Source organism: Scyliorhinus torazame, chromosome 1 (assembly GCF_047496885.1).
Source record: "Scyliorhinus torazame isolate Kashiwa2021f chromosome 1, sScyTor2.1, whole genome shotgun sequence".
Lineage (NCBI taxonomy): Eukaryota > Metazoa > Chordata > Chondrichthyes > Carcharhiniformes > Scyliorhinidae > Scyliorhinus > Scyliorhinus torazame.
In genome coordinates, this window is record NC_092707.1 from 388,656,013 (window position 1) to 388,680,836 (window position 24,824).

General features: G+C 56.5%; 1 protein-coding gene across 4 annotated transcripts in view; it reads left to right on the forward strand.

The window, feature by feature from the left end:
- The window catches only part of smyd3 (SET and MYND domain containing 3), a 1,068,428-nt gene that overhangs the window by 860,838 nt on the left and 182,766 nt on the right, over positions 1-24,824 (forward strand). For all 4 annotated transcript variants that reach the window (XR_011948475.1, XM_072512909.1, XM_072512917.1 and 1 more), the window contains one exon: positions 17,268-17,335. Coding sequence is in view for 3 of the 4 variants with exons in the window: in XM_072512909.1 (XP_072369010.1) it covers positions 17,268-17,335 (68 nt within the window). In the remaining variant the exon portion in view is untranslated. The remainder of the gene's footprint in view (positions 1-17,267; positions 17,336-24,824) is intronic.

A 24,824-nucleotide genomic window follows, 5' to 3' on the forward strand; every position in this document is an offset into this window, starting at 1 on the left:
CCTACCCACTACAACTAGACTGTGCCCTGCACCCGTGCCAACTTCTTATGTGCCTAACGACTGTGCCTTACGGGCCCTACCACTACGTCTAGGTGTGTTCCCACATGGTACAGCAGGAGTGGAGGCGGACTGCTGAGAATCACGCCCTTCGACCTGGCTCCCCGTCGGCACACGTTTCCTGGGGCGGCCCGGCTTCGATGGGCCAGGCTGCTCTGCGGGCGTGCTGGATGGCGTGGTGCCACCCTGACCTGCCCGCTCCCCACCAGATGCGCCAGGGATGGAACGGGGGGAGGCCGAGTGTACCGGGACGTCCCTTGGTGGAGCTACCGGGACGGGCCCCAGAACCACCTCCTCCCTCGGGGAGCCCAGTGGCCCCCGGGCCTCACTGTGGGACGGAGATGCGCTCGGAGACATGCCCCGTCGCATCCCCGACACCTGGCGCTGCCAGTCCTGGAGGCCTGCAACGGTATCGACCACGGTCCGAATGTTCGCCGAGACAGGGCCCAGGGAGTGTGACATTCCTGCCAAGGACTGTGCGATCTCGACCTGTGAGTGCGCGACGCCATCCATCACGTGCGCCAGGTGGTCTATGCTCTCCGCGACTGATTGCTGGGACTGAGCCATCGCTTGCTGGGACCGGGCCATGGCATGGTGAGACTCAGCCAGGGCCCGGAGAGCGGCGGCAATGTCGTGTTGGCTCTGGCGCATGGCTACCTGTGAGAGGGCAGCCCTCTCCTGGGCCATGGATGACGCGTGCACGGTAAGCCCAACGCCTTGCAGAACCTGACCCATGGCCAAAACCCCTTCACCCATTGCCTCCAGCGCGGACGCCACCCGTGCGGTGTCGGCCTGGGTGGCTGCATTGAGCGGCACCACTCCCTGCTCCTGGACGCGGATAGACTCCTCCAGCTGCATGTGCAGGTCCTGGAAGATGGCCCTCATCCCGTTACTCAGTCCCTGGGTGTCCACACGCATCGGTTGTCCGGGTGGGTCAATTACATCCAGGAACCCGGGAACCGTCTGGGTGGCAGCTGGTTGCTGGGCCTGGGCTGCCCTCCGACCGTCCAGCCCCTCGGCTGCTCCAAACTCCACCTGCTGTACCGGCTCGGCTGTGGGGCGCGCACCAGACCGTGACCCGGGAGCCTCATCACTTATATGCCCAACCGAGGTGAGTGTCTCTGTGATGGTGAACGGTGTGGGAGACAGCAGTGCCGCAAGCTCGAGGTCATCATCCGTCAAGAAGTCTGGTGTGTATTGGTCCCCCTCATGGCCAGGCGCAAGCTCCATGCGGGCCATGTCGTCTTGACCACCAGTTCGATCCAGTGGGTGTGTGGCCGTGATGTGGGCTTCGGCATTACTGTCCACCCTGTGCCCCTGACTAATGTCTGTCCCGGAGGTCTCATCGTCCCGGTCCTGTGTCCCAGACTGAGAGGTCTGCCCTCCTGTCTGACCGACTGCCAACCTCTGGCGTGCGTCCCTGGGTGCCGTTGCAGTTGCCGATGTTCCGCTGTTTCCTGGGCGAGACGTCCCTGAAGTTTCGGCGGATGGCCCTGGGGAACATAAAGATTCGGGGTTCGTTAGACACGGTGGCCCGGGTGTATGGTGGTGGTGGGTGCACAGTGTGAGGGGGGAGGGGATCGAGGGTGCAGTGGCCAGAGTGTGAGGGGGGATGGGATCGGGGGTGCAGTGGCCAGAGTGTGAGGGGGGGTGGGATCGGGGGTGCAGTGGCCAGAGTGTGAGGGGGGATGGGATCGGGGGTGCAGTGGCCAGAGTGTGAGGGGGGATGGGATCGGGGGTGCAGTGGCCAGAGTGTGAGGGGGGCGATGACGGGTTGGGGGTGGGAGGACATGCAGGGTTCTCTCACTTGCTTCTGCGCCTCCGACCTGGCATGGCGAGATCTCCCGGGTGGCGGATCCCCAGCGAGGTCCAGGGCCCTCTGCTCGTGAATGGTTAGGGGGTGCAGGACCAGAGAACCCCCTCCTGTTCTCTTGCGCGCACGCTGGTTGTGAGCTGTCTTGTCCTGGGTGGGGGAGTTGGATAAAGCATCACTATTCGGCGGGTATCATCAGGGCATGCAGAGAGAGACGACATTGTTGCTGGTTCATGTGGGTTGAGTAGATAGTTGGTCACCGTGACCCTCCCCAACCCCCCACCACCGCCCCTGATGCCCCAACCCCCACAACACTCCCAACCCCCCTGACCCCCCCCCACCACCGCCCCTGATGCCCCAATCCCCCCAACACTCCCAACCCCCCTGACCCCCCCCCCACCACCGCCCCTGATGCCCCAATCCCCCCAACACTCCCAACCCCCCCTGACCCCCCCCACCACCGCCCCTGATGCCCCAATCCCCCCAACACTCCTGACCCCCCCCACCACCGCCCCTGATGCCCCAAACCCCACCCAACACTCCCAACCCCCCTGACCCCCCCCACCACCGCCCCTGATGCCCCAATCCCCCCAACACTCCCAACCCCCCCTGACCCCCCCCACCACCGCCCCTGATGCCCCAATCCCCCCAACACTCCTGACCCCCCCCACCACCGCCCCTGATGCCCCAAACCCCCCCCAACACTCCCAACCCCCCCTGACCCCCCCACCACCGCCCCTGATGCCCCAATCCCCCCAACACTCCCAGCCCCCCCTGACCCCACCCACCACCGCCCCTGATGCCCCAATCCCCCCAACACTCCTGACCCCCCCCCACCACCGCCCCTGATGCCCCAATCCCCCCAACACTCCTGACCCCCCCTGACCCCCCCACCACCACCGCCCCTGATGCCCCAAACCCCCCCCCAACACTCCCAACCCCCCCTGACCCCCCCCCCACCACCGCCCCTGATGCCCCAATCCCCCCAACACTCCTGACCCCCCCACCACCGCCCCTGATGCCCCAAACCCCCCCCCAACACTCCCAACCCCCCCTGACCCCCCCCACCACCGCCCCTGATGCCCCAAACCCCCCCCAACACTCCCAACCCCCCCTGACCCCCCCCACCACCGCCCCTGATGCCCCAATCCCCTCAACCCCCCCTTCATCCCCCACCACCGCCCCTGATGCCCCAATCCCCCCCAACACTCCCAACCCCCTCTGACCCCCCCACCGCCCCTGTTGCCCCAATCCCCCAACCCCCCCTGCCCCCCCACCACCGCCCCTGATGCCCCAAACCCCCAACACTCCCAACCCCCCCTGACCCCCCCACCACCGCCCCTGATGCCCCAATCCCCCCCAACACTCCCAACCCCCTCTGACCCCCCCCCACCGCCCCTGTTGCCCCAAACACCCCCCAACACTCCCAACCCCCTCTGACCCCCCCCACCGCCCCTGTTGCCCCAATCCCCCCAACCCCCCCTGCCCCCCCACCACCTCCCCTGATGCCCCAAACCCCCAACACTCCCAACCCCCCCTGACCCCCCCACCACCGCCCCTGATGCCCCAAATCTCCCCCAACAATCCCAACCCCCTCTGACCCCCCCCCCACCCCACGTTCCCCCCCACCCCTGGGGGCACCCTCATGGCACTTACCCTGGCAGCCCGGGTGAGGTCGTGCAGCTTCTTGCGACACTGCTCCCCCGTCCGGGGGGTCTGCCCCACAGCACTGACTGAGGTGTCAACCTCACACCAACCGCGTCTCAACTTGCTGGATGGCTGGCGATGCCCACGTCTTGGGCAGAGGTTGTCCCTTCTCCACTCCACCTCATCCACCAGGGTGTCCAGGTCCGTGTCCCGGAACCTCGGTGCGGCTCTTCGGGGCTCAGCCATCTCTTCTCTTCTCCTCCAGGTCCTCTGTGCGCGGATCGCGCCATTTATGACGCAGCGCCGCGTCATTCGGGCGTCGCGCGGTGACGACACAGCCTTCGCGACACGCCCCCCCCCCCCCCCCCCGAGTTTCCCGCCGCCCCGATCCTAGCCCATTTTCGGGCCCTGAATCGGTCGGGATCGTGGCCGTTCCGCGCCGTCGTGAACCTCGACGGCGTTCACGATGGCGTGGGCACTTCGCCGCGGGAGTGGAGAATCCCGCCCAATGTGTTTCATTTAGTATTGCTTCAAGCTGTGTAAAGCCCGTACACGGGAGGTGAGAGCAAGGTGAGAAGGAGAATGTTTTCCTCTGCACCAGTGAATATTAGAAAATTTGTGTCTTTTCTTTTACTCATTCACGGGATGTGGGCATTACTGGCGAGGCCTACACTTATTACCGATCTCTAATTAGCCCCGAGAAAGTGGTGGCGATCCGCCTTCTCGAACCGCTGCTCTCCATGTGGGGCAGGTACACCCAGAGTGCTGTTAGGGAGGGAGTTCCAGGTTGCCGGCCAAGCGAAGCTGAAGGAACGGTGATATATTTCCAGTTCAGGATGGTGAGAGGCTGGAATCGGATCTGGCAGGTGGGGATGTCCCCATGCGTCTGCTGCCTTGTCCTGGTCGGGGCAGGTCGCAAGTTTGAAAGATCCTGTCGAAGGAACTTTGGTGAGTTGCTGCAGTGCATCTTGTAGACGGTACACACGGCTGCCGCTGTGCGTCGATGATTGAGGGAGTGAATGTTAAAGATGGTGGAAGGGGTGGCAATCAGGTGCACTGTGTTGTGCTGGATGGGGTCGAGCTTCTTGAGTGTTGTTGGAGCTGCACTCATCCAGACAAGTGGAGAGTCTTCCATTGCACTCCTGACTTGTGCCTTGTAGATGGTGGACAGGCTTTGGGGGTGTGCAGGGAAGCATGTGTTAGGAGGTAGGAGCAGGTGTGCGGGAGGAGTGGGTGTGCGGGGGGAGGGGGAGTGGGTGTGCGGGGGGGGAGGGGGGATTGGGTGTGCGGGGGGGGGAGGGGGGAGTGGGCGTGCTTGGGGAATGGGTGTGTTGGGGGGAGTGGGTGTGTTGGGGGATTGGGTGTGCGGGAGGGAGTGGGTGTATGGGGGGGAGGGGGAGGGGGATTGGGTGTGCGGGGGGGAGTGGTCGTGCTGGGGGATTGGGTGTGTTGGGGGGAGTGGGTGTGTTGGGGGATTGGGTGTGCGGGAGGGAGTGGGTGTGTGAGGAGTGGGGGGGAGGGGGGAGTGGGTGTGCGGGGGTGAGTGGGTGTGCGGGGGGGAGTGGGTGTGGGGGGGGGAGTGGGTGTGCGTGTGCGGGGCAGTGGGTGTGCGGGGGAGTGAGTGTGTGGGAGGAGTGGGTGTGCGGGAAGAGTGGGTGTGCGGGGGAGTGGGTGTGCGGGCGAGTGGGTGTGCGGGCTAGTGGGTGTGGGGGGGGTGGGTGTGCAGGGGGAGTGGGTATGCGGGGGGAGTGGGTGTGCGGGGCGAGTGGGTGTGCGGGGGGAGAAAGCGTGGGGGATGTGGGCGTGCGGGGAGTGGGCGTGCGAGGGGGAGTGGGTGTGTTGGGGAGAGTGGGTGTGTTGGGGGGAGTGGGTGTGTGGGGGGAGTGGGTGTGTGGGGGGAGTGGGTGTGCGGGGGGAGTGGGTGTGCGGGGGGAGTGGGTGTGCGGGGGGGAGTGGGTGTGCGGGGGGGAGTGGGTGTGCGGGGGGGAGTGGGTGTGCGGGGGGAGTGGGTGTGCGGGGGGAGTGGGTGTGCGGGGGGGAGTGGGTGTGCGGGGGGAGTGGGTGTGCGGGGGGGAGTGGGTGTGCGGGGTGGAGTGGGTGTGCTGGGGGGGAGTGGGTGTGCTGGGGGGGAGTGGGTGTGCGGGGGAGTGGGTGTGCGGGGGGAGTGGGCGTGCGGGGAAGTGGATGTGTGGGGGGGAGTGGGTGTGCAGGGGGAGTGGGTATTCGGGGGCAGTGGGTGTGCGGGGGTAGTGGGCGTGCGGGGGGGAGTGGGTGTGCGGGGGAGTGGGTGTGCGGAGGAGTGGGCGTGCGGGGGGAGTGGACGTGCGGGGGGAGTGGGTGTGCGGGGTGAGTGGGTGTGCGGGTGGGAGTGGGTGTGCGAGGGGGAGTGGGTGTGCGGGGGGAGTGGGTGTGCGGGGGGAGTGGGTGTGCGGGGGGAGTGGGTGTGCTGGGGGGGAGTGGGTGTGCTGGGGGGGAGTGGGTGTGCGGGGGGAGTGGGTGTGCGGGGGGAGTGGGTGTGTGGGGGGAGTGGGTGTGCGGGGGGAGTGGGTGTGCGGGGGGAGTGGGTGTGCGGGGGGAGTGGGTGTGCGGGGGGAGTGGGTGTGCGGGGGGAGTGGGTGTGCGGGGGGGAGTGGGTGTGCGGGGGGAGTGGGTGTGCGGGGGGAGTGGGGGTGCGGGGGGGAGTGGGTGTGCGGGGCAAGTGGGTGTGCTGGGGGGGAGTGGGTGTGCTGGGGGGGAGTGGGTGTGCGGGGGAGTGGGTGTGCGGGGGGAGTGGGCGTGCGGGGAAGTGGATGTGTGGGGGGGGGAGTGGGTGTGCAGGGGGAGTGGGTATTCGGGGGCAGTGGGTGTGCGGGGGTAGTGGGCGTGCGGGGGGGAGTGGGTGTGCGGGGGAGTGGGTGTGCGGGGGAGTGGGCGTGCGGGGGGAGTGGACGTGCGGGGGGAGTGGGTGTGCGGGGTGAGTGGGCGTGCGGGGTGAGTGGGCGTGCGGGGGAGTGGGTGTGCGGGGGAGTGGGTGTGCGGGGGGGAGTGGGTGTGCGGGGGAGTGGGTGTGCGGGGGAGTGGGCGTGCGGGGGGAGTGGACGTGCGGGGGGAGTGGGTGTGCGGGTGGGAGTGGGTGTGCGGGGGGGAGTGGGTGTGCAGGGGGAGTGGGTGTGTGGGGGAGTGGGTGTGCGGGAAGAGTGGGTGTGCGGAGGAATGGGTGGGTGGGCGAGTGGATGTGCGGGCGAGTGGGTGTGCAGGGGGAGTGGGCGTGCGGGGGGGAGTGGGCTTGCGGGAAGTGGGCATGCGGGGAGTGGGTGTGCGGGAGAGTGGGTGTGCGGAGGGAGTGGTTGTGTGCGGGGGAGTGTGTGTACGGGGGAGTGTGTGTGTGGGGGTTTGTGTGGGGGAGTGGGTGTGCGGGGGAGTGGGTGTGTGCGGGTGAGTGCGTGTGCATGGGTGTGTGAGGGGGAGTGGGTGTGTGCGGGAGAGTGGGTGTGTGTGGGTTTTTATGGGGGAGTGTGTGTGTGGGTGTGTGAGGGGGAGTGGGTGTGAGGGGGAGTGGGTGTGTGAGGGGGAGTGGGTGTGTGCGGGGGAGTGGGTGTGTGCGGGGGAGTGGGTGTGTGAGGGGGAGTGGGTGTGTGCAGGGGAGTGGGTGTGCGGGGGAGTGGGTGTGTGCGGGGGAGTGGGTGTGAGGGGGAGTGGGTGTGTGAGGGGGAGTGGGTGTGTGCGGGGGAGTGGGTGTGCGGGGGAGTGGGTGTGCGGGGGAGTGGGTGTGTGCGGGGGAGTGGGTGTGTGGGGGAGTGGGTGTGTGAGGGGGAGTGGGTGTGTGCAGGGGAGTGGGTGTGCGGGGGAGTAGGTGTGTGGGGGAGTGGGTGTGTGCGGGGGAGTGGGTGTGTGCGGGGGAGTGGGTGTGTGGGGGAGTGGGTGTGCGGTGTGAATGGGTGTGCGGGTGGGAGTGGGTGTGCGGGGGGGAGTGGGTGTGCAGGGGGAGTGGGTGTGTGGGGGAGTGGGTGTGCGGGAAGAGTGGGTGTGCGGAGGAATGGGTGGGTGGGCGAGTGGATGTGCGGGCGAGTGGGTGTGCAGGGGGAGTGGGCGTGCGGGGGGGAGTGGGCTTGCGGGAAGTGGGCATGCGGGGAGTGGGTGTGCGGGAGAGTGGGTGTGCGGAGGGAGTGGTTGTGTGCGGGGGAGTGTGTGTACGGGGGAGTGTGTGTGTGGGGGTTTGTGTGGGGGAGTGGGTGTGCGGGGGAGTGAGTGTGTGCGGGTGAGTGCGTGTGCATGGGTGTGTGAGGGGGAGTGGGTGTGTGCGGGAGAGTGGGTGTGTGTGGGTTTTTATGGGGGAGTGTGTGTGTGGGTGTGTGTGTGGGTGTGTGAGGGGGAGTGGGTGTGAGGGGGAGTGGGTGTGTGAGGGGGAGTGGGTGTGTGCGGGGGAGTGGGTGTGTGCGGGGGAGTGGGTGTGTGCGGGGGAGTGGGTGTGTGAGGGGGAGTGGGTGTGTGCAGGGGAGTGGGTGTGCGGGGGAGTGGGTGTGTGCGGGGGAGTGGGTGTGAGGGGGAGTGGGTGTGTGAGGGGGAGTGGGTGTGTGCGGGGGAGTGGGTGTGCGGGGGAGTGGGTGTGTGGGGGAGTGGGTGTGTGAGGGGGAGTGGGTGTGTGCAGGGGAGTGGCTGTGCGGGGGAGTGGGTGTGTGCGGGGGAGTGGGTGTGTGGGGGTGTGGGTGTGTGAGGGGGAGTGGGTGTGTGCAGGGGAGTGGGTGTGCGGGGGAGTGGGTGTGTGGGGGAGTGGGTGTGTGAGGGGGAGTGGGTGTGAGGGTGAGTGGGTGTGAGGGGGAGTGGGTGTGTGCGGGGGAGTGGGTGTGTGGGGGAGTGGGTGTGTGAGGGGGAGTGGGTGTGTGCGGGGGAGTGGGTGTGTGGGGGATGGTGTGTGAGGGGGAGTGGGTGTGAGGGGGAGTGGGTGTGAGGGGGAGTGGGTGTGTGCGGGGGAGTGGGTGTGTGGGGGAGTGGGTGTGTGAGGGGGAGTGGGTGTGTGCAGGGGAGTGGGTGTGCGGGGGAGTGAGTGTGTGCGGGGGAGTGGGTGTTTGTGGGGGAGTGGGTGTGTGTGGGTGTTTGTGGGGGAGTGTGTGTGTGTGGGTGTTTGTGGGTGAGTGGGTGTGTGAGGGGGAGTGGGTGTGCGCGGGGGAGTGGGTGTGTGGGGGAGTGGGTGTGTGGGGGAGTGGGTGTGTGAGGGGGAGTGGGTGTGTGCGGGGGAGTGGGTGTGTGCGGGGGAGTGGGTGTGAGGGGGAGTGGGTGTGCGGGGGAGTGGGTGTGCGGGGGAGTGGGTGTGTGCGGGGGAGTGGGTGTGAGGGGGAGTGGGTGTGTGCGGGGGAGTGGGTGTGTGGGGGAGTGGGTGTGTGAGGGGGAGTGGGTGTGAGGGGGAGTGGGTGTGAGGGGTAGTGGGTGTGTGCGGGGGAGTGGGTGTGTGGGGGAGTGGGTGTGTGAGGGGGAGTGGGTGTGCGGGGGAGTGGGTGTGCAGGGGAGTGGGTGTGTGCGGGGGAGTGGGTGTTTGTGGGGGAGTGGGTGTGTGTGGGTGTTTGTGGGGGAGTGTGTGTGTGTGGGTGTTTGTGGGTGAGTGGGTGTGTGAGGGGGAGTGGGTGTGCGCGGGGGAGTGGGTGTGTGGGGGAGTGAGTGTGTGGGGGAGTGGGTGTGTGAGGGGGAGTGGGTGTGTGCGGGAGAGTGGGTGTGTGCGGGAGAGTGGGTGTGTGCGGGGGAGTGGGTGTGAGGGGGAGTGGGTGTGCGGGGGAGTGGGTGTGCGGGGGAGTGGGTGTGTGCGGGGGAGTGGGTGTGAGGGGGAGTTGGTGTGTGCAGGGGAGTGGGTTTGCGGGGGAGTGGGTGTGTGCGGGGGAGTGGGTGTGAGGGGGAGTGGGTGTGTGCGGGGGAGTGGGTGTGCGGGGAGTGGGTGAGCGGGGGTAGTGGGTGTGTGCGGGGGAGTGGGTGTGTGGGGGAGTGGGTGTGTGAGGGGGAGTGGGTGAGCGGGGGTAGTGGGTGTGTGCGGGGGAGTGGGTGTGTGGGGGAGTGGGTGTGTGCGGGGTGGGGCTGATCAGCAAGGGGCAGCTGACTCGCTTTGGGCTCTGTGGCTCATTACTGAGATTTAAACACTTTGTTAAAGGCCCCACACAGACTTTGCTTTGTCTAAAAGAGTTTACATGGCCATTGAAGAAATCCTCTTAGCAAAATGGCAGCGATGTTTTGTTGCTTTATCCAATTACCCTAATGAGCAGGACAGTCTTCAAATAAAGAGTGAGTGAAATGGAGCCTAATTTTCCCCACCCCCTCTATTAATTTTGCCCAGGAAACAGCAATTGCATTGAAGCGAGCCTCGCTTTGTCACACAGCTGAACAAGACCCATTAATGATTATGAAGTAACATGCCATATTTAGCCATCTTAACCGGTGGCGTGTGTGGGGAAGATGTGTTAAAATGCAGATGGGTTGGATTGAAACTTGTGATTAATGTTGTTATTATGACAGCTGGTTCTGTATCCTGATGTATGATTACAACTAAGTATGACTTGCAGTAAAGTTACACTGTACTTTGTTACATGTGCAGTACTAAAGCAGTTTGCACACTATTATTATATTTACATTCTCCCGACCACTGGATCAGAGCACAGAAATGGCAAGTGCATGGGTGGCCCCGGGAATGGGCTGACACAAATCTGCTCGGAGGAGAGATTTTGTTTAACTTGGATCACCGCTCACCTCGGACTCCGCTTAAGTTCTTCTGTTCTGTAAACAAGAGGGGTCATTTTTTAAAATTGCGTTGCAGTGTAACAATTCTCCCAGGACAATTCCATTAAAGATTTGGCAACGTGAAGACCAACTAATGATGACAAAGAGTTAGCCGACTGTGAGCCCCCCCTTCATTGGGGCGTTTCAGTTTTATGTTAAGAATTGGGTTTTAAGATAAAGAACATCCTTCGGCCCAAAAGCCGGAATTTCAGAGATGAGGGCCGGAATTGTCCTGTTCTCAGGATTCTCTTTTCCCGTCGGCAGCGCAGCGTCTCCTGCGGGTTTTCCGGAAGCGTGGGTGGTTTCAATGGGAAATCCCATTGACAAGCAGCGGGAGGATAGAACCCAGCCGCCAGCGAACAGCCGCCGAGAAACGGGCGGCCAGAGGACCGGAGAACCCCGCCTTATGGCCGTTGGCGAATGGGTCGACCGTTGAAACCCGGAAACATTCCTCCGAAGACGGGCATCAACCTACACGTTGAGAAGAAAGGTGAACCACTAGTGTGGGTGTGGGTGGTCGCCATTTTGAATCGGCATCTGATGAGAGGCGTGGAATGCGTCTAAGATGCACGTGCATCTTTGCAACACAGCCCCCATCGCCTGCTTGATCCTTTGCGCCTGGTTATAAGACCATTAAGTGAAACATTCATTTGTGGGGTGGAGAATTGAGGCCGCCTGTTCTGCGAGCGGAGCACTTCGTGGCTGTAAAGGGGGTCAACCTATATGCCAAATATTTGCAAAAACATGGGGCGGGATTCTCCCGTACCCGGCGGGGCGTGGGGTCCTGGCGGGACGGAGTGGCGTGAACCACTCCGGCGTCAGGCCACCCCAAAGGTGCGGAATCTTCCCCCCCGGGGCCAGATCGCCCCGTGCCCCCCCCACCCAGGACCCCGGAGCCTGCCCGCGCCGCCAGGTCCCGCCGGTAAGGGATCTAGTCCAATTTACGCCGGTGGGACTGGCATAGAACGAGCGTGACTTCGGCCCATCGCGGGCTGGAGAATCGTCGGGGGGGGGGGGCCGCTCCGAGCGACCGCCGACCGGCACGATTCCCGACCCCGCCAATTCGCCGCCCCCGCCGATTCTCCGATCCCGCGGGGGGGTCGGAGCATCCCGCCCCTGATTTCTGGGGCTAGGGAAATGGAGCTGTCCTTTAGGCCGGGTCACCTTATATCCATGGTGCACTGCAGCCCCCCCTGCATTTGTAAAAGAAAACAATTTATTAATTCCTGGGATTTAGCCGTCGCTGGCTAGGCCAGCATTTGTCTGCCTGGACTGGTTTGATTGGCCAGTTTGAGGGGTGCAGCAACCTGTTGCTGGGTAGATTTTTGGGTGGTGCCTGCATACACCGGGTACCTGAATGTTACAATAAAGTTTTAAAATATAAAATGATCCCACTATCATCCCTCCGGTACAGAGCAGTGGAGCTTCTCAGAATATAAAGAACCCCGCAAGGTGGGTGGGGGAGAGGTGGGGGCGACAGGGGAGGTGGGGGAGTGGGGGGGAGAGGCGGTGTGTGTAGCAGTGGCATTTGGGGGTCCAACCTGGTAGGGTTTGAATGGAGGATAAGATGGGATGGCATGGGAGAAAGGGGATGGCATTGGGGCAGGGATGGGGTTGATAAGAGGGAGATAAAGGGAATGGGATGTGCGGGAGGGCCCGCAAATCATGCCCATATGTTTTGGGCATGTCCGAGGCTTAGGGGATTCCAGCAGGGATTCGCCGATGTCACTTTGAAGGTATGGGTGGTTCCGAATCCAGCGGTTGTGATTTTTGGTGTGTCGGAAGACCCGGGAGTCCAGGGGGCGAGAGGCTGATGATTTGGCCTTTGCCTCCCTAGTAGCCCGGAGAGGGATCTTATCGGCGTGGAGGGACTCGGAGTCCCCGAAATCGGGGGTATGGGTTAGTGACGTGGCTGGGTTTCTCAGGCTTGAGAACATCAGGTTCGCCCTGAAGGGATCGATGCTCGGGTTCGTCCAGAGATGCCAGCCGTTTATCGACTTCTTTGGGGAAAATTAAGCTGTCAGCAGAGGTTGTGGAGGGGGGGGGGGCATAAAAGGACAGAGGGGGGTAAAAGGAAAGAGGGATGCATGGGGGATTGGATGAGGTGGGAAACAGAAGGAAAGGGCGATTGGGGAATTGTGTATGTAAGCCATGTTGGCCGGGTTTGGTTGTTGGTTGGGTGGGTATTATTTACTTTCCCCTTGAAAATTGTTAAAATTATGTATGCCTTAATAAAAATATTTTATGAAAAAAGGGAATGGGATGGGTGGGGAATGAGAGAGATTGCAAGATGGGAGGGGAGGGAGATTGAAAGCTGTACCGTTGCAACAAACATACTAAGTTCACCAAAATATTTTGCGGGTTTCTGTTGGTGAGTTATATGAGCAATTAGGAACTAGTTTGGTACGATGCCAGAGGTGGACTTCCTTGGGGTTCTGGGAGGAGAGGATGAGTTGGGGGGCGAGCGGGGTGGGGGGGGGGGGGCAGTCGGTGTGGGGTGGGGGTTGTGGTTGACTGGGGATTGTACCTTCCCGCTGTACATCATAAATCTATCCATTGGAAGTGACTGCAGGAAGTCGGAAGGTAGTAAAACAGGGACAGAAACAAAAGGCAGGAAGGGGGAAAATGTAAGGCAGAGAAGCCATAGTCAAAAATCAAAGAGGGCGACAGTAAGGTACAGTGACTGAGGGGAGCTCAGTGAATAGGCCCAGTAATACGAAAAGAAATAAAACGGGAAGTAAAAACATAAATGGAAAGCGACGCAGCAAGTTGTTACATGAAGATATGGGTTCAACGAAAATTAGGAGAAAAGTTAAGAGGAAAAATAACTTAGGAGAAGTTACTGATTGAGGTGTTAAGATTCAAAACAGAGGATTAAGTTTGCCTTGAGAGGGTCTGCGCAGGGGTTCTACAGGCGGTGGCAACCGTTCCTAGACTATCTCGCGGAGCGTTCGAGGAAGATCGGTCAGCAGCAGCAGCAACCCTGGGGGGGGCGGGGGGACGTCTTGGGGAGGGGGGGAGAATGGGGGATTGCTTGGGGGGATGGATGAGCAGGAGATAACATGAAGGGTGGGGGAAACTGGCACGTGCGGGAGAGAGCCAGTGTATAAAGCTATGTAAATATACCATTTTGCCATGTATATATCTTGCTCAGTGCGATTTTGTGTTATTTTGTTACAGGGGGGTGGGTTATTGTTTGTAAGGAAAAAAAATTGTGTTGTTGAAAAACTTTAATAAATATATTTTAAATAAGATTCAAAACAGAGGTATAAAAGCCAACATAAGTGTACTTTACCTGAATGCTCGTAGTATTCGGAATAAGGTAAATGAGTTGATGGCGCAAATCATCGTGAATGACTATGATTTAGTGGCCATTACTGAAACATGGTTAAAGGATGGTCACGACTGGGAGTTAAATATCCACGGGTATCAAACTATACGGAAGGACAGAGTGGATGGTAAGGGAGGTGGGGTAGCTCTGTTATTTAAGGATGACATCCGGACAATAGTAAGGGATGACATCGGTGCTATGGAGGATAAGGTTGAATCCATTTGGGTGGAAATTAGAAATAGTAAGGCGAAAAAGTCACCGATAGGAGTAGTTTATAGGCCATCAAATAGTAACATTATGGTAGGGCAGGCAATAAACAAAGAAATAACAGATGCATGTAGAAATGGTACAGCAGTTATCATGGGGCATTTTAATCTACATGTCGATTGGTTTAACCAGGTCGGTGAAGGCAGCCTTGAGGAGGAAGTTTATAGAATGTATCCGCAATAGTTTCCTAGAACAGTATGTAATGGAACCTACGAGGGAACAAGCGTTCCTAGATCTGGTCCTGTGTAATGAGACAATATTGATTAATGATCTCATAGTTCGGGATCCTCTCGGAAGGAGCAATCACAATATGGTGGAATTTAAAATACAGATGGAGGGTGAGAAGGTCAAATCAAACACTAGTGTTTTGTGCTTAAACAAAGGAGATTACAATGGGATGAGAAAAGAGCCAGTTGAGGTAGACTGGGAGCAAAGACTTTATGGTTGAGGAACAGTGGAGAACCTTCCAAGCGATTTTTCACAGTGCTCAGCAAAGGTTTATACCAACAAAACGTAAGGAGGGTAGAAAGAGGGAAAATAGACCGTGGATATCTAAGGAAATAAGGGAGAGAATCAAATTGAAGGAAAAAGCATACAAAGTGGCAAAGATTAGTGGGAGACTAGAGGACTGGGAAATCTTTAGGGGGCAACAGAAAGCTACTGAAAAGTTATAAAGAAGAGTAAGATAGATTATGAGAGTAAACTTGCTCAGAATATAAAAACAGATAGTAAAAGTTTCTACAAATACATAAAACAAAAAAGAGTGGCTAAGGTAAATATTGGTCCTTTAGAGGATGAGAAGGGAGATTTAATAATGGGAGATGAGGAAATGGCTGAGGAACTGAACAGGTTTTTTGATCGGTCTTCACAGTGGAAGACACAAATAACATGCCAGTGACTGATGGAAATGAGGCTATGACAGGTGAGGACCTTGAGATGATTGTTATCACTAAGGAGGTAGTGATGGGCAAGCTAATGGGACTAAAGGTAGATACTCATTAAATGTTTTTAAGATAAAGATAGATAGTTTTTTGAAGAATAAAGGGATTAAGGGTTATGGTGTTCGGGCCGGAATGTGGAGCTGAGTCCACAAAAGATCAGCCATGATCTCATTGAATGGCGGAGCAGGCTCGAGGGGCCAGATTACCTACTCCTGCTCCTAGTTTTTATCCCGGTTACACTGTGGGTTCCTGTGCAGCAGAATAACTCGAGCAAGGAAATCAGAATGGTTATTTAGTGCATTTATTTACAAGTGGAGGGAAAGCGTTCTGCACCATGCGTGAATGGGTCATTTGTCTGAGTTTGTTTTTTCCTTTCTTTAGTTTGAGTATAACCTAAGTTCACAGTTAAATGTGGCAGATGTTCCATTGCCATTGGGGTTTTCTCCGTCTTCCTGACTGTTCGTGGATGACAGGGGAGCATAGGTTAGGAACACAGAGAGGGATTTTAACTCAAGAGAAACTGAGAGCGTTTGGGTGGGGTTGTGGGCATTGGCCTGAACCAAACCCATCTCCAACTCAGCCAATTGCAGTGTTAACTGAGTGGAGATATGACCGAGTGACCAACTGGGACACTGGCATTGCTGGCTCGGCCAGCATTTGTATTACCCATCCCTAATTGCGCTTTATGTTTCATGAACACCCACTGCGATTTCCTCGATTTTAACCCTGCGATAATGAAGGAACGGCGATACATTTCCAGGTCAAGATGGTGAGTGACTTGAAGGGGAACCTCCAGGTGATGGTGTTCCCAGGTATTTGCTGCCCTTGTCCTTCCAAATGGTTGTGGGTTTGGAAGGTGCTACCGCAGGAGCTTTGGTGAATTCCTGCAGTGCATCTTGCAGGTGGTACACACGGCTGTTACTGTGTCGGTGGTGGAGGGAGCGAATGTTGAAGCTGGTGGATGGAGTGCCAATCAAGCGACGCTGCTATGTCCTGGATGGTGTCGAGCTGCTTGAGTGTTGTTGGAGCTGCACTCATCCAGGCAAGTGGAGAGTATTCCAGACTGAGGAGCATGCCAGGCTGAGGAACCTCCCCAATTGGCACCTCCATCTCCCCTGCCCCCACGACCTTCCCCAGGAGGCATCCAATCACCCCCACCCCATTTCCCCTGTACCCCTGGCCTCTGACCTCAAACGCCAGACCTTCCACGTGCTCCCCAGCCTCCCCTCCCCCTGACGCACGACTCCCAGGTTTACGTCTGTCTCTCTGACCTGCTGTTCCCCCCCACCCCCGACGAAGATCACACAAGGAAAGATCCGAGCCACATTCACTGTTCTGTTTCCACTAAACAAAACTTTTAAAATTCATACCAATTTGACTTTGCTTTGATCTTTTAAAGAATGCCTCCATTATTGGAACTGAGTCAATGTGGCATCAATAATATGAAACACTGCAATGTGAATTCAGCTAATTGCTCAGTTTTGACTTTCTCAAACAACACAACCATCTCCCATCTCCGTCACGTTGATGCACATTGGCACCGTGATTATCCTATCGGGCAGCACGGTAGCAGAGTGGTTAGCACTGTTGCTTCACAACGCCAGGGACCCGGGTTCAATTCCTGCCTTGGGTCACAGTATGTGTGGAGTCTGCACATTCTCCCCGTGCCTGTGTGGGTTTCCTCCGGGTGCTCCGGTTTCCTCCCACAAGTCCCGAAAGACGCGCTTGTTAGGTGAATTGGACATTCTGAATTCTCCCTCTGTGTACCCGAACAGGCGCCGGAATGTGGCAACTAGGGGCTTTTCACAGTAACTTCATTGTAATGTTAATGTCAGCATTCTTGTGACACTAATAAATATTATTATTACTACTAGCTGTATCACAGTCTTTGCAAGAAAGCAACTGTCCCCTGCCCATCCCTACTGCACTGTCTGTAACCTGCTTATACAGGTAGAGTGCTGTATCCCCAATAAACCGTAAGCCAATCTTATTCAGCCCCATCAGCCCTGTCCCTCCACCAGTCAATCTGTAACCCACTCCAGTCTCTCTACCACATCAGTCATCCCCTGTCAGACGCTGGGCACACCACCAGTGTCCTTTCTTGTCTCTTGGAGAATGCTGGTTAAACTGCCTGGCTCCCATTGTGAGGGACACTGAAATATATAGCACTCTACTCGCCATCACACAGGTTTTTCTCATCACCCAGCATGCACAGCAGCAGCCAGTCCCTGGGTGAGGGACAATCATTCAAACTATTCTCGTCCTGGCCCAGAGCATGATGGGAGTGGCCCATTACTTATTCATGTTGAGAGTGATTAAGGATGTGTGAAATGAGCAGAGGTGGAGGGAGATTTCTGCACCGTTAAGAGGGGGGGGCGGAGAACCCCCCAGACGTGAGCCTCCTGTTGTGTGAGTCGGGATCTGCCTTTTTTGTGGAGGCTTGGCGTAATGTGGACTGTGTTTTCTGTTCACACAGGTGACATGCAACTGTTTCACCATCAGTGACGGGGAGATGCAAGAACTTGGCGTTGGCCTCTATCCCAGGTACAGTGACTGGAATCTGGGCAGACCGGCAGCGCTTGCTGTACAAAGCCCCGTTGCTCAGCTGTGACTTCTTAATATTTAGTTTGTTCTCTTTTTTTTAAAAAACAGCTTCTCCTGGCCTTGGCCCCTGGCAGGTCGGCAGATTAAAAGATTTATTTTCCCTCCCCAGCTGTCAGGACCATGCAGAAACCCTGACTGTATTTCTTCAGGAGGTGCTTCTCAGCTTGTTTCAGCTCACCTTATAATTACACTCTTCTGAACTACTTGAAAAGAAATTGCTAATCTATCTCCAGACATATCTTTTAACTGAACTGCAGTGAGAGCAAAATGCTTGACGTCTGCTCACATCTTCATCTAGAACTCAACTGGCCTGCTTTTCTGCCAAATGCCTGATAACTAAACTCCACCCAGTAACTACATCATCTTATGGGCGGCACGGTAGCACAATGGTTAGCACTGTTGCTTCACAGCGCCAGGGTCGATTCCCGGCTTGGGTCACTGTCTGTGCGGAGTCTGCATGTTCTACCCGTGTCTGCGTGGGTTTCCTCCGGGTGCTCTGGTTTCCTCCCACAAGCCCTGAAAGACGTGCTTGTTGGGTGAATTGGACATTCTGAATTATCCCTCCGTGTACCCGAACAGGCGCCGGAGTGTGGCGATTCGGGGATTTTCACAGTAACTTCATTGCAGTGTTAATGTAAGCCTACTTGTGACAACAATAGAGATTATTATCATCAATTAAGATTATTACCAAGCTAAAATCTAAATAGCTCCACAGGGAATCCCCGCCCACCATAATCCAAACAAAACTGCATTAGCCCAGAATTTTCTACGATGCTTTAAATGCACCCCTGGATCCCAAAATCTTTTTAAAACGTATTTTATTCCAAACATATTGAAGAGGACAAAAACATGAATCAGAAACATTATCATCACACCCACAGTTCACAGTTTGCAATCTTCCACCCTTTCCACCCCCTCCCCCGTAACAAACATTTCCTCAAACCTGGTCATGAACAGTCCCCACTTTGTCCGCTGATCCCCTCAACTCGAACTTGATCTTTTCCAGCCGAAGGTCCCCCAGCCAGGCCGCCCCCAGCCAGGCCGCCATCCCCGGTGGCGTTGCCAATCGCCAACCCAACAATACCCTTCTCTGAGCAATTAGAGAGGCGAAGGCCACAAAATCGGCCCTCCTCCCCTCCATCAGCTCCGGCATTACCGATACCCCCAAAGATCGCCACCATTTTGTCTGGCCCGACCTCTACCCCCAAAATCATCAATAGCGTCCCAAATACCCCCTCCCAGTATCTCTCCAACTTCTCGCAGCCCCAAAACATGTGCACGTGATTTGCTGGTCCTCGCCCACAATTCTCACACTTGTCTGCCATCCCCTGGAAGAACCCACTCATCCTCGCCCGGGTCATATGCCCCCTGTGCGCCACCTTATATTGAATCAAACTCATCCTCACGAACAAGGAGGCCCAATTTACCCTGTGCATCACCTCACCCCACACTCCCCATCCTATCTCACCCCAAACCCCTCCTCCCATTTATTATTAATCCTCACCACCTGCATTCCCCCTTGCTCCCCAAGCCACCCATATATATCACCAATCCTGCCCTCCCCTTCCACATCCGGGAGCAGCAGCCGCTCCAGCAGGGTATATTCCGGCACTTGCATACACCTGAATTCACTGCCCTTCGGCAGCTCCACTCCCGCCCGCAGCTCTTCCAGACCTGTAACTCTCTCCGCCAGGTACAAATCCCTCACCAGCCTCCCCCTCCCCCCTCCACTTCCTATACATACCATCCATCTCCCCGGCTTAAACCGTGGTTTCCACACGGCGGTGTCAGCACCGCTATCCCTTCCATCCTAAAGTGTCTCCTCAACTGGTTCCACACCCTAATCCCAAAATCTTTTTAACCAGCAGTCTTTTAAAACGTGACTGCAGCAGTCATACACACACACTAACCCAGTCTTTTAACCCTAACTGCACCAAATATATATAGAACAATATCTCTGAAATCCCTACATTCATCACTTAGCAAAGAAAGGCTAAACCAAACGTGCCCTCCAGACATTCCTGGCATCCCACCTCATATGTTGCTATTTTGCGACCATCAGCAAACTTTGGTGTAGTTCCCCCGATCCAAATGATTTCTATAAGTGAACGATGTGAAGCATCGATCCCAGGAGACAGCATCTGCCTATGTTCACTCTTTGCTCTCTATCTCGTGTCGCTATTTTCTGTAATGCAAAAGGGCAATGCCAGTCGCTGATTAAAACTTACCCAAAAAGCATCTCGATCCTACAGCCCTCCATAAACTCCCCCCCCCCTCCCTTCCCCACGGTGTGTTAAGCTCTTTCAGTCCATGCCCGCGTCTGAAGCCTCCAGTCTGTTTCTAGCTAAATCTTTATCGCGCCTCCTCCTCGAAAGAGATGCTGCATCACCTTTACCTGTTCCACCTATCCACCGCTCGACGGGGTACAAACCAGTTTTCTCTCATGTTTATTTTTTGCCTCAGGCTGTCAAAACCCGTGCACTTCTTGTTCTGTCAAGTTAGTCAGTTAGCTTGTTTGCACCTCTGTTATTTATAGCTTCAGCATTTTCGCAAACCCTTCAATTTTCTTTTCTCTGTTTGAAAGCTTGCTCCGCCCTCCCAGCTGCCCTCTCAAAGCTTTACAGTCCAAAGGCCCAGAATGGACCTACTCACTCTTCCCTGTAACACGCTCCTGCATGTCACCATCTGGATGACGGTATAGGACCTTTTATCGCCATCTTATGTCATAAAGACCATTAGACTAAAAAACTTAGGAGCAGAAAGCAAAATGAGGCCACTCGGTCCATGAGTCTGCTCCGCCATTCGATCATGGCCGATATTTTTCTCATCCCCGTTCTCCTGCCTTCTCCCCATAGCTCCTGATCCCCTTATTAATCAAGAACCTATCTATCTCTGTCTTAAAGACACTCAGTGATTTGGCCTCCACAGCCTTCTGCAGCAAAGAGTTCCACAGAGTCACCACCCTCTGGCTGAAGAAATTCCTCCTCATCCCTGTTTTAAAGGATCGCCCCTTCAGTCTGAGATTGTGCCCTCTGTTTCTAGTTTTTCCTACAAGTGGAAACATCCTCTCCATGTCCACTCTATCCAGGCCTCTCAGTATTCTGTAAGTTTCAATAAGATCCCCCCTCATCCTTCTAAACTCCCAACGAGTACAGACCCAGAGTCTTCAACCGTTCCTCATTCGGCAAGCTCTTAATTCCAGGGATCATTCTTGTGAATCTCCTCAGGACACTTTCCAAGGCCAGCACATGCTTCCTTAGATAGGGGGCCCAAAATTGCTCACAATACTCCAAATGGGGTCTGATCAGAGCCTTAAACAGCCTCAGAAGTACATCCCTGCTCTTGTATTCACGATAGTGACGTTTCAGGGGCATCTTGACAAATACATGAATAGGATGGGAATAGAGGGATACGGACCCCGGAAGTGTAGAAGATTTTAGTTTCGACGGGCAGCATGGTCGGCACGGGCTTGGAGGGCCGAAGGGCCTGTTCCTGTGCTGTACTTTTCATTGTTCTTTGTTCTTTGTATTCTAGCCCTCTCGACATGAATGCTATCATTGCATTTGCCTTCCTAAACTGTTTGAGTAAAGTCTTGATCATCTCTTCCCGATTGGGTTTCAAGGGAATAAAATTGTAAGTGCTGGGATCGGGAACAATCTGGGTTCTCCACTCCGGAACCAAATGGAATCCAAACATCGAGATCCCCGCAAGTCTGCCATTTTGACCGGGCTAGTAGAGTGGAAGGACCATTGGCTAGTATCCTGGATAGGGGCGAAAGGTGGTGAGGAGCGGTCATGGATTGGTGTGAGCTGACACTAGGTTGGCATAGGGACTATCCGGTGCCATGGGGATGAGTGTGAGGCATAGGTTGGCGTGGAGGAGCTATCGGTACTGCCTGAGGTGGCATGGATGGGGCATAGAGAAGGCACGAGGCGAGGGCTAGAGGAACTAATAATTAGCAACACAGTCCCAGAGAACCGAGGTTGGCTATTTAATCAGCCTGCCTCAGCCCCTGGCAGTACTCTGTGGCTGTGGAATGAAAACAACGCCATTCAGGAGACTTAAAGGGTGGAGTGAACTGGAGGATTTCCCAACTCCGTGGCCCCCCCACCCGGAATGGAAATCCAGGCCTGAGGCCACTCTCCCGGCAGCTTTACCCCACCCTCAAAGAGTTGGCATTCGCCTGGCTCTGACAGCGCAGCCGAGATTGGGGACTGGGCCAGTACGTGAGCACAGACACAGGCCTCCGCGCTGCCCTTCCTTTGCTGGAGGTCAGGGTGAGATTCTGAGTAAACGAGCTGCAAAATGTTCGCAGTTGCTTGAGTTCTTGCTCGACGAAAATGAGCCGGGATCGCTGAGGAGCTCGTGGCTGCAGGACCTCTGCATGAACTGCCGCAGCGTGGTAACGCCGTGAAATAACTGTCGAGCCAGCCTGGGGCCGGCATGCTTCACACTCTGCAGGTTTTAGTGCTCTAATGGAAGGAAGCTCTAGAACTGGACCCGCGTGACCAGCTACACACACCCAAAGATTCACAGAATTGTTACAGCACAGGAAGGAACCACTCGGCCTGTCGTGTCCGTGCTAGCTCTCCGTGAGAGAAATTTACCCAGTACCACTTCTCGCCCCCCCCCCCCCCCCCCCCCCCCGAGCCCCGCACATTCTGGGTGGGATTCTCTAATCCCGCGGCAGAGTGTCCACGCCCTTGTAAACGGCGTAGCGTTTTACGACGGCGTGAACGGGCCGAGCCGAGGACTAATTCTGGCCCCTAGCACGGCACTGGAGCGGTTCACGCCGCTCCAGCTGCCGATCCCGTTGCGAACTGGGCGCCGCGGGATCCGCGCGTGCGCAGCGGCCTCCTTGAACGCAGCGGCCCTGACGCAACATGGCGCAGGGCTACAGGGGCCGGCGTGTACGAAAGGAGGCCGCCAGCCAGAGAGGCCGATCGGTGGCCCCGATCGCGGGCCAGGCCGCATTGGAGCCCCCCCCCCCCACAGGTCGCCTCCCGACCCTTCAACTCCGAGTTCCCGCCAGCTGAGAGCAGGTGTGGACGGCGCCGGCGGGATTCTGCGTTTTCACAACGGCCCATCCCGGGCCGAGAATCGGCACGCCGGCTGCGTAGAGCGGCCCCCGACCGCGCCGCGCCAACCACGCCGGCGCCAATGGCGCCGATTCTCCGGCCCCCGGCTGAGAGAATCCCGCCCTCTACCTTTTCAAATAATAATCCAATTCCCCTGTGGAAGCCTTGATTGAATCTGCCTGCAGCAATCTCTCAGGTGGCGCATCCCAGATCCTAACCACCCACTGTGAGGTGAAGCAAGTGTTCCACGATTATTGGATCTTCAAACCAATCCCTGAATCCACTTAACCAGAGCTTCTGACCCGTCTGCTCAGGAATGCACGTTGCTCATATCTGAGGTGTGCACTCACTTACCTAAGACCAGCAAATTGGGTACAGGATTAGCCGTGGTCAAGGCTTACTTACCTCTATTACCTCATAGTTGCAGTGGGTGATTAGGATCTGGAATGCGCTACCTGAGAGGAGTTGAACTGACACCCATCACCTTGCCATTGCTTCTCCGGCTCCGGTTTTCTTTCTCGTGGAGGCATTAGCTTTCAGAGAGGGAAAGTATTCCCGGTCCCAATGATTGGTCTAAAGATCCCAGTCTCACCATAGGTGCTGGTGCCCCTGGATTATCGTCGATCGGCCCGTTATCATGTACTCTATCTAAAACATTCTCACTGCGGTAAGAACTCTGCTTAAATTTATCTAAGTTATCTTAGCTTCACTAAGCTGACATTTCCCCGGGTTTCTCCGAATTACAGTCTCCCGGCGATATCAAGCTATAAGTAGCCCCAGGGCATCCCTGAGCCCTAACTGGCTTGCATGGAAGCAGTGACCTTTCGCCACCTTCTCGGCTCCCCAGGATGTCTCTGAGCCCTAATTGCCTGGAGGCTGCAAACAGCTCTGAGGGCTTCTCTGTGAGCAGCAAACCACATAAGGTCCAAACTGCAACCAGCAGCTACACCGTACGGCCCCCAGGACGTCTTTGAGCTCTTACTGCATGGAACCTGCTAACAGCAGCATCTTTTCGGAATGGAGCCTCTTCCCCACTGTAAAACACTCAGATTAATTGAAACTTGAGAAGCTTCTTAAGCTCCACCCATCTCCGTGATGTCGTAACCCTTCAGGGTTCATCGGATGCTTTTAAACTAGTTTAGCTCGCACTCCCAAAACAAAACATTCTCTCTGAACTGCACTGCTTTGCCAGCAGTGTAGGCATCTTGTCTCCAGTTCTCCAGTTTAGTAAGCCAACCTGCTATTTTATGGCTCCATCTCTTCCATTCTGACTCTTAAACAAACATGGATAATGTTATGAACTTCCATGTTCTTTTAGGTGTTCTGGACATACCTAAAACCCAGCATTTTAGTTACTTTTACAATGACACTCTTTCCAGAAGGAAACATTACCACTAAAATTGACACGCACCACGGACTAGATATTCTCTACAACCAAAATCTGAGACGCCTGCCTATCAAGTGGGAAAAATACATTGTGAGGTTTGTAGTGTACAAGCAGTGTGCAGTACACCGAGTGGATTGACAGCGCCGTGCAGCCTCGATCTTCAAGGCACACACTGCGCACGTTACGCTTCATCCGTCTCGCCCAGTATGCGGGTTGCTGCACCGATCCGAAACGGGAAAAGGCGAGGCAAAAATAAATACAGTCCAAATTGTCGGGTAAGCATCCTTATCGCTGGGGTGGTTGTTGTTCTTTAAGCTGCAAATTTGCTCTCTGTCAGCTCCTTGAGGCACATAGCTGCACGCTGAAATTCTTTGTTATCACAGCTATTATGTAAAGAAGGAGAGGGAATTTGTATTTACACAGTGCTCCTAATGAATTCAGCAGTGCTAAGCCCCAGTTAAATGGATTACATGGATTTTACTGTTTGGGCTTTAGATAATTAATGGCTGCTTTCAATTCTAATTGACAGAATATAAAATGCCGTTTGTAACCTGCACTCACAAGGGATGTGCCCTATATTTGGATGTGATTTGCATACGAATGTGGTGCTGGAAAGTGAGGACGTTACCAAGATCAAGCTTGCATCTGAACGAGCATAGCTTCTTCATGCCCATTGACACACGGTGCCAGCATCGAAAGGGCAATGAATGAAGATTCGCAGGGTTGCGTGTAAACTGTGGCCGTTGGCATCCTGTCCGTGTGCAACAACAACTTATATTTATACGATGTAATAAAATGCCTGAGCGTTACCAAGCAAAATATCACACCGTGCCACCCAAACGCTAGCTGACTCAAAGAGGTAGGGTTGAAGGAGCATCTAAAAAGAGTAAATAGGGGTGGAGAGGTGGGGGGAGGGATTTCAAAGCTTGAGGCCGAGGAACTGAAAGACACGTTGCCCGAGTGG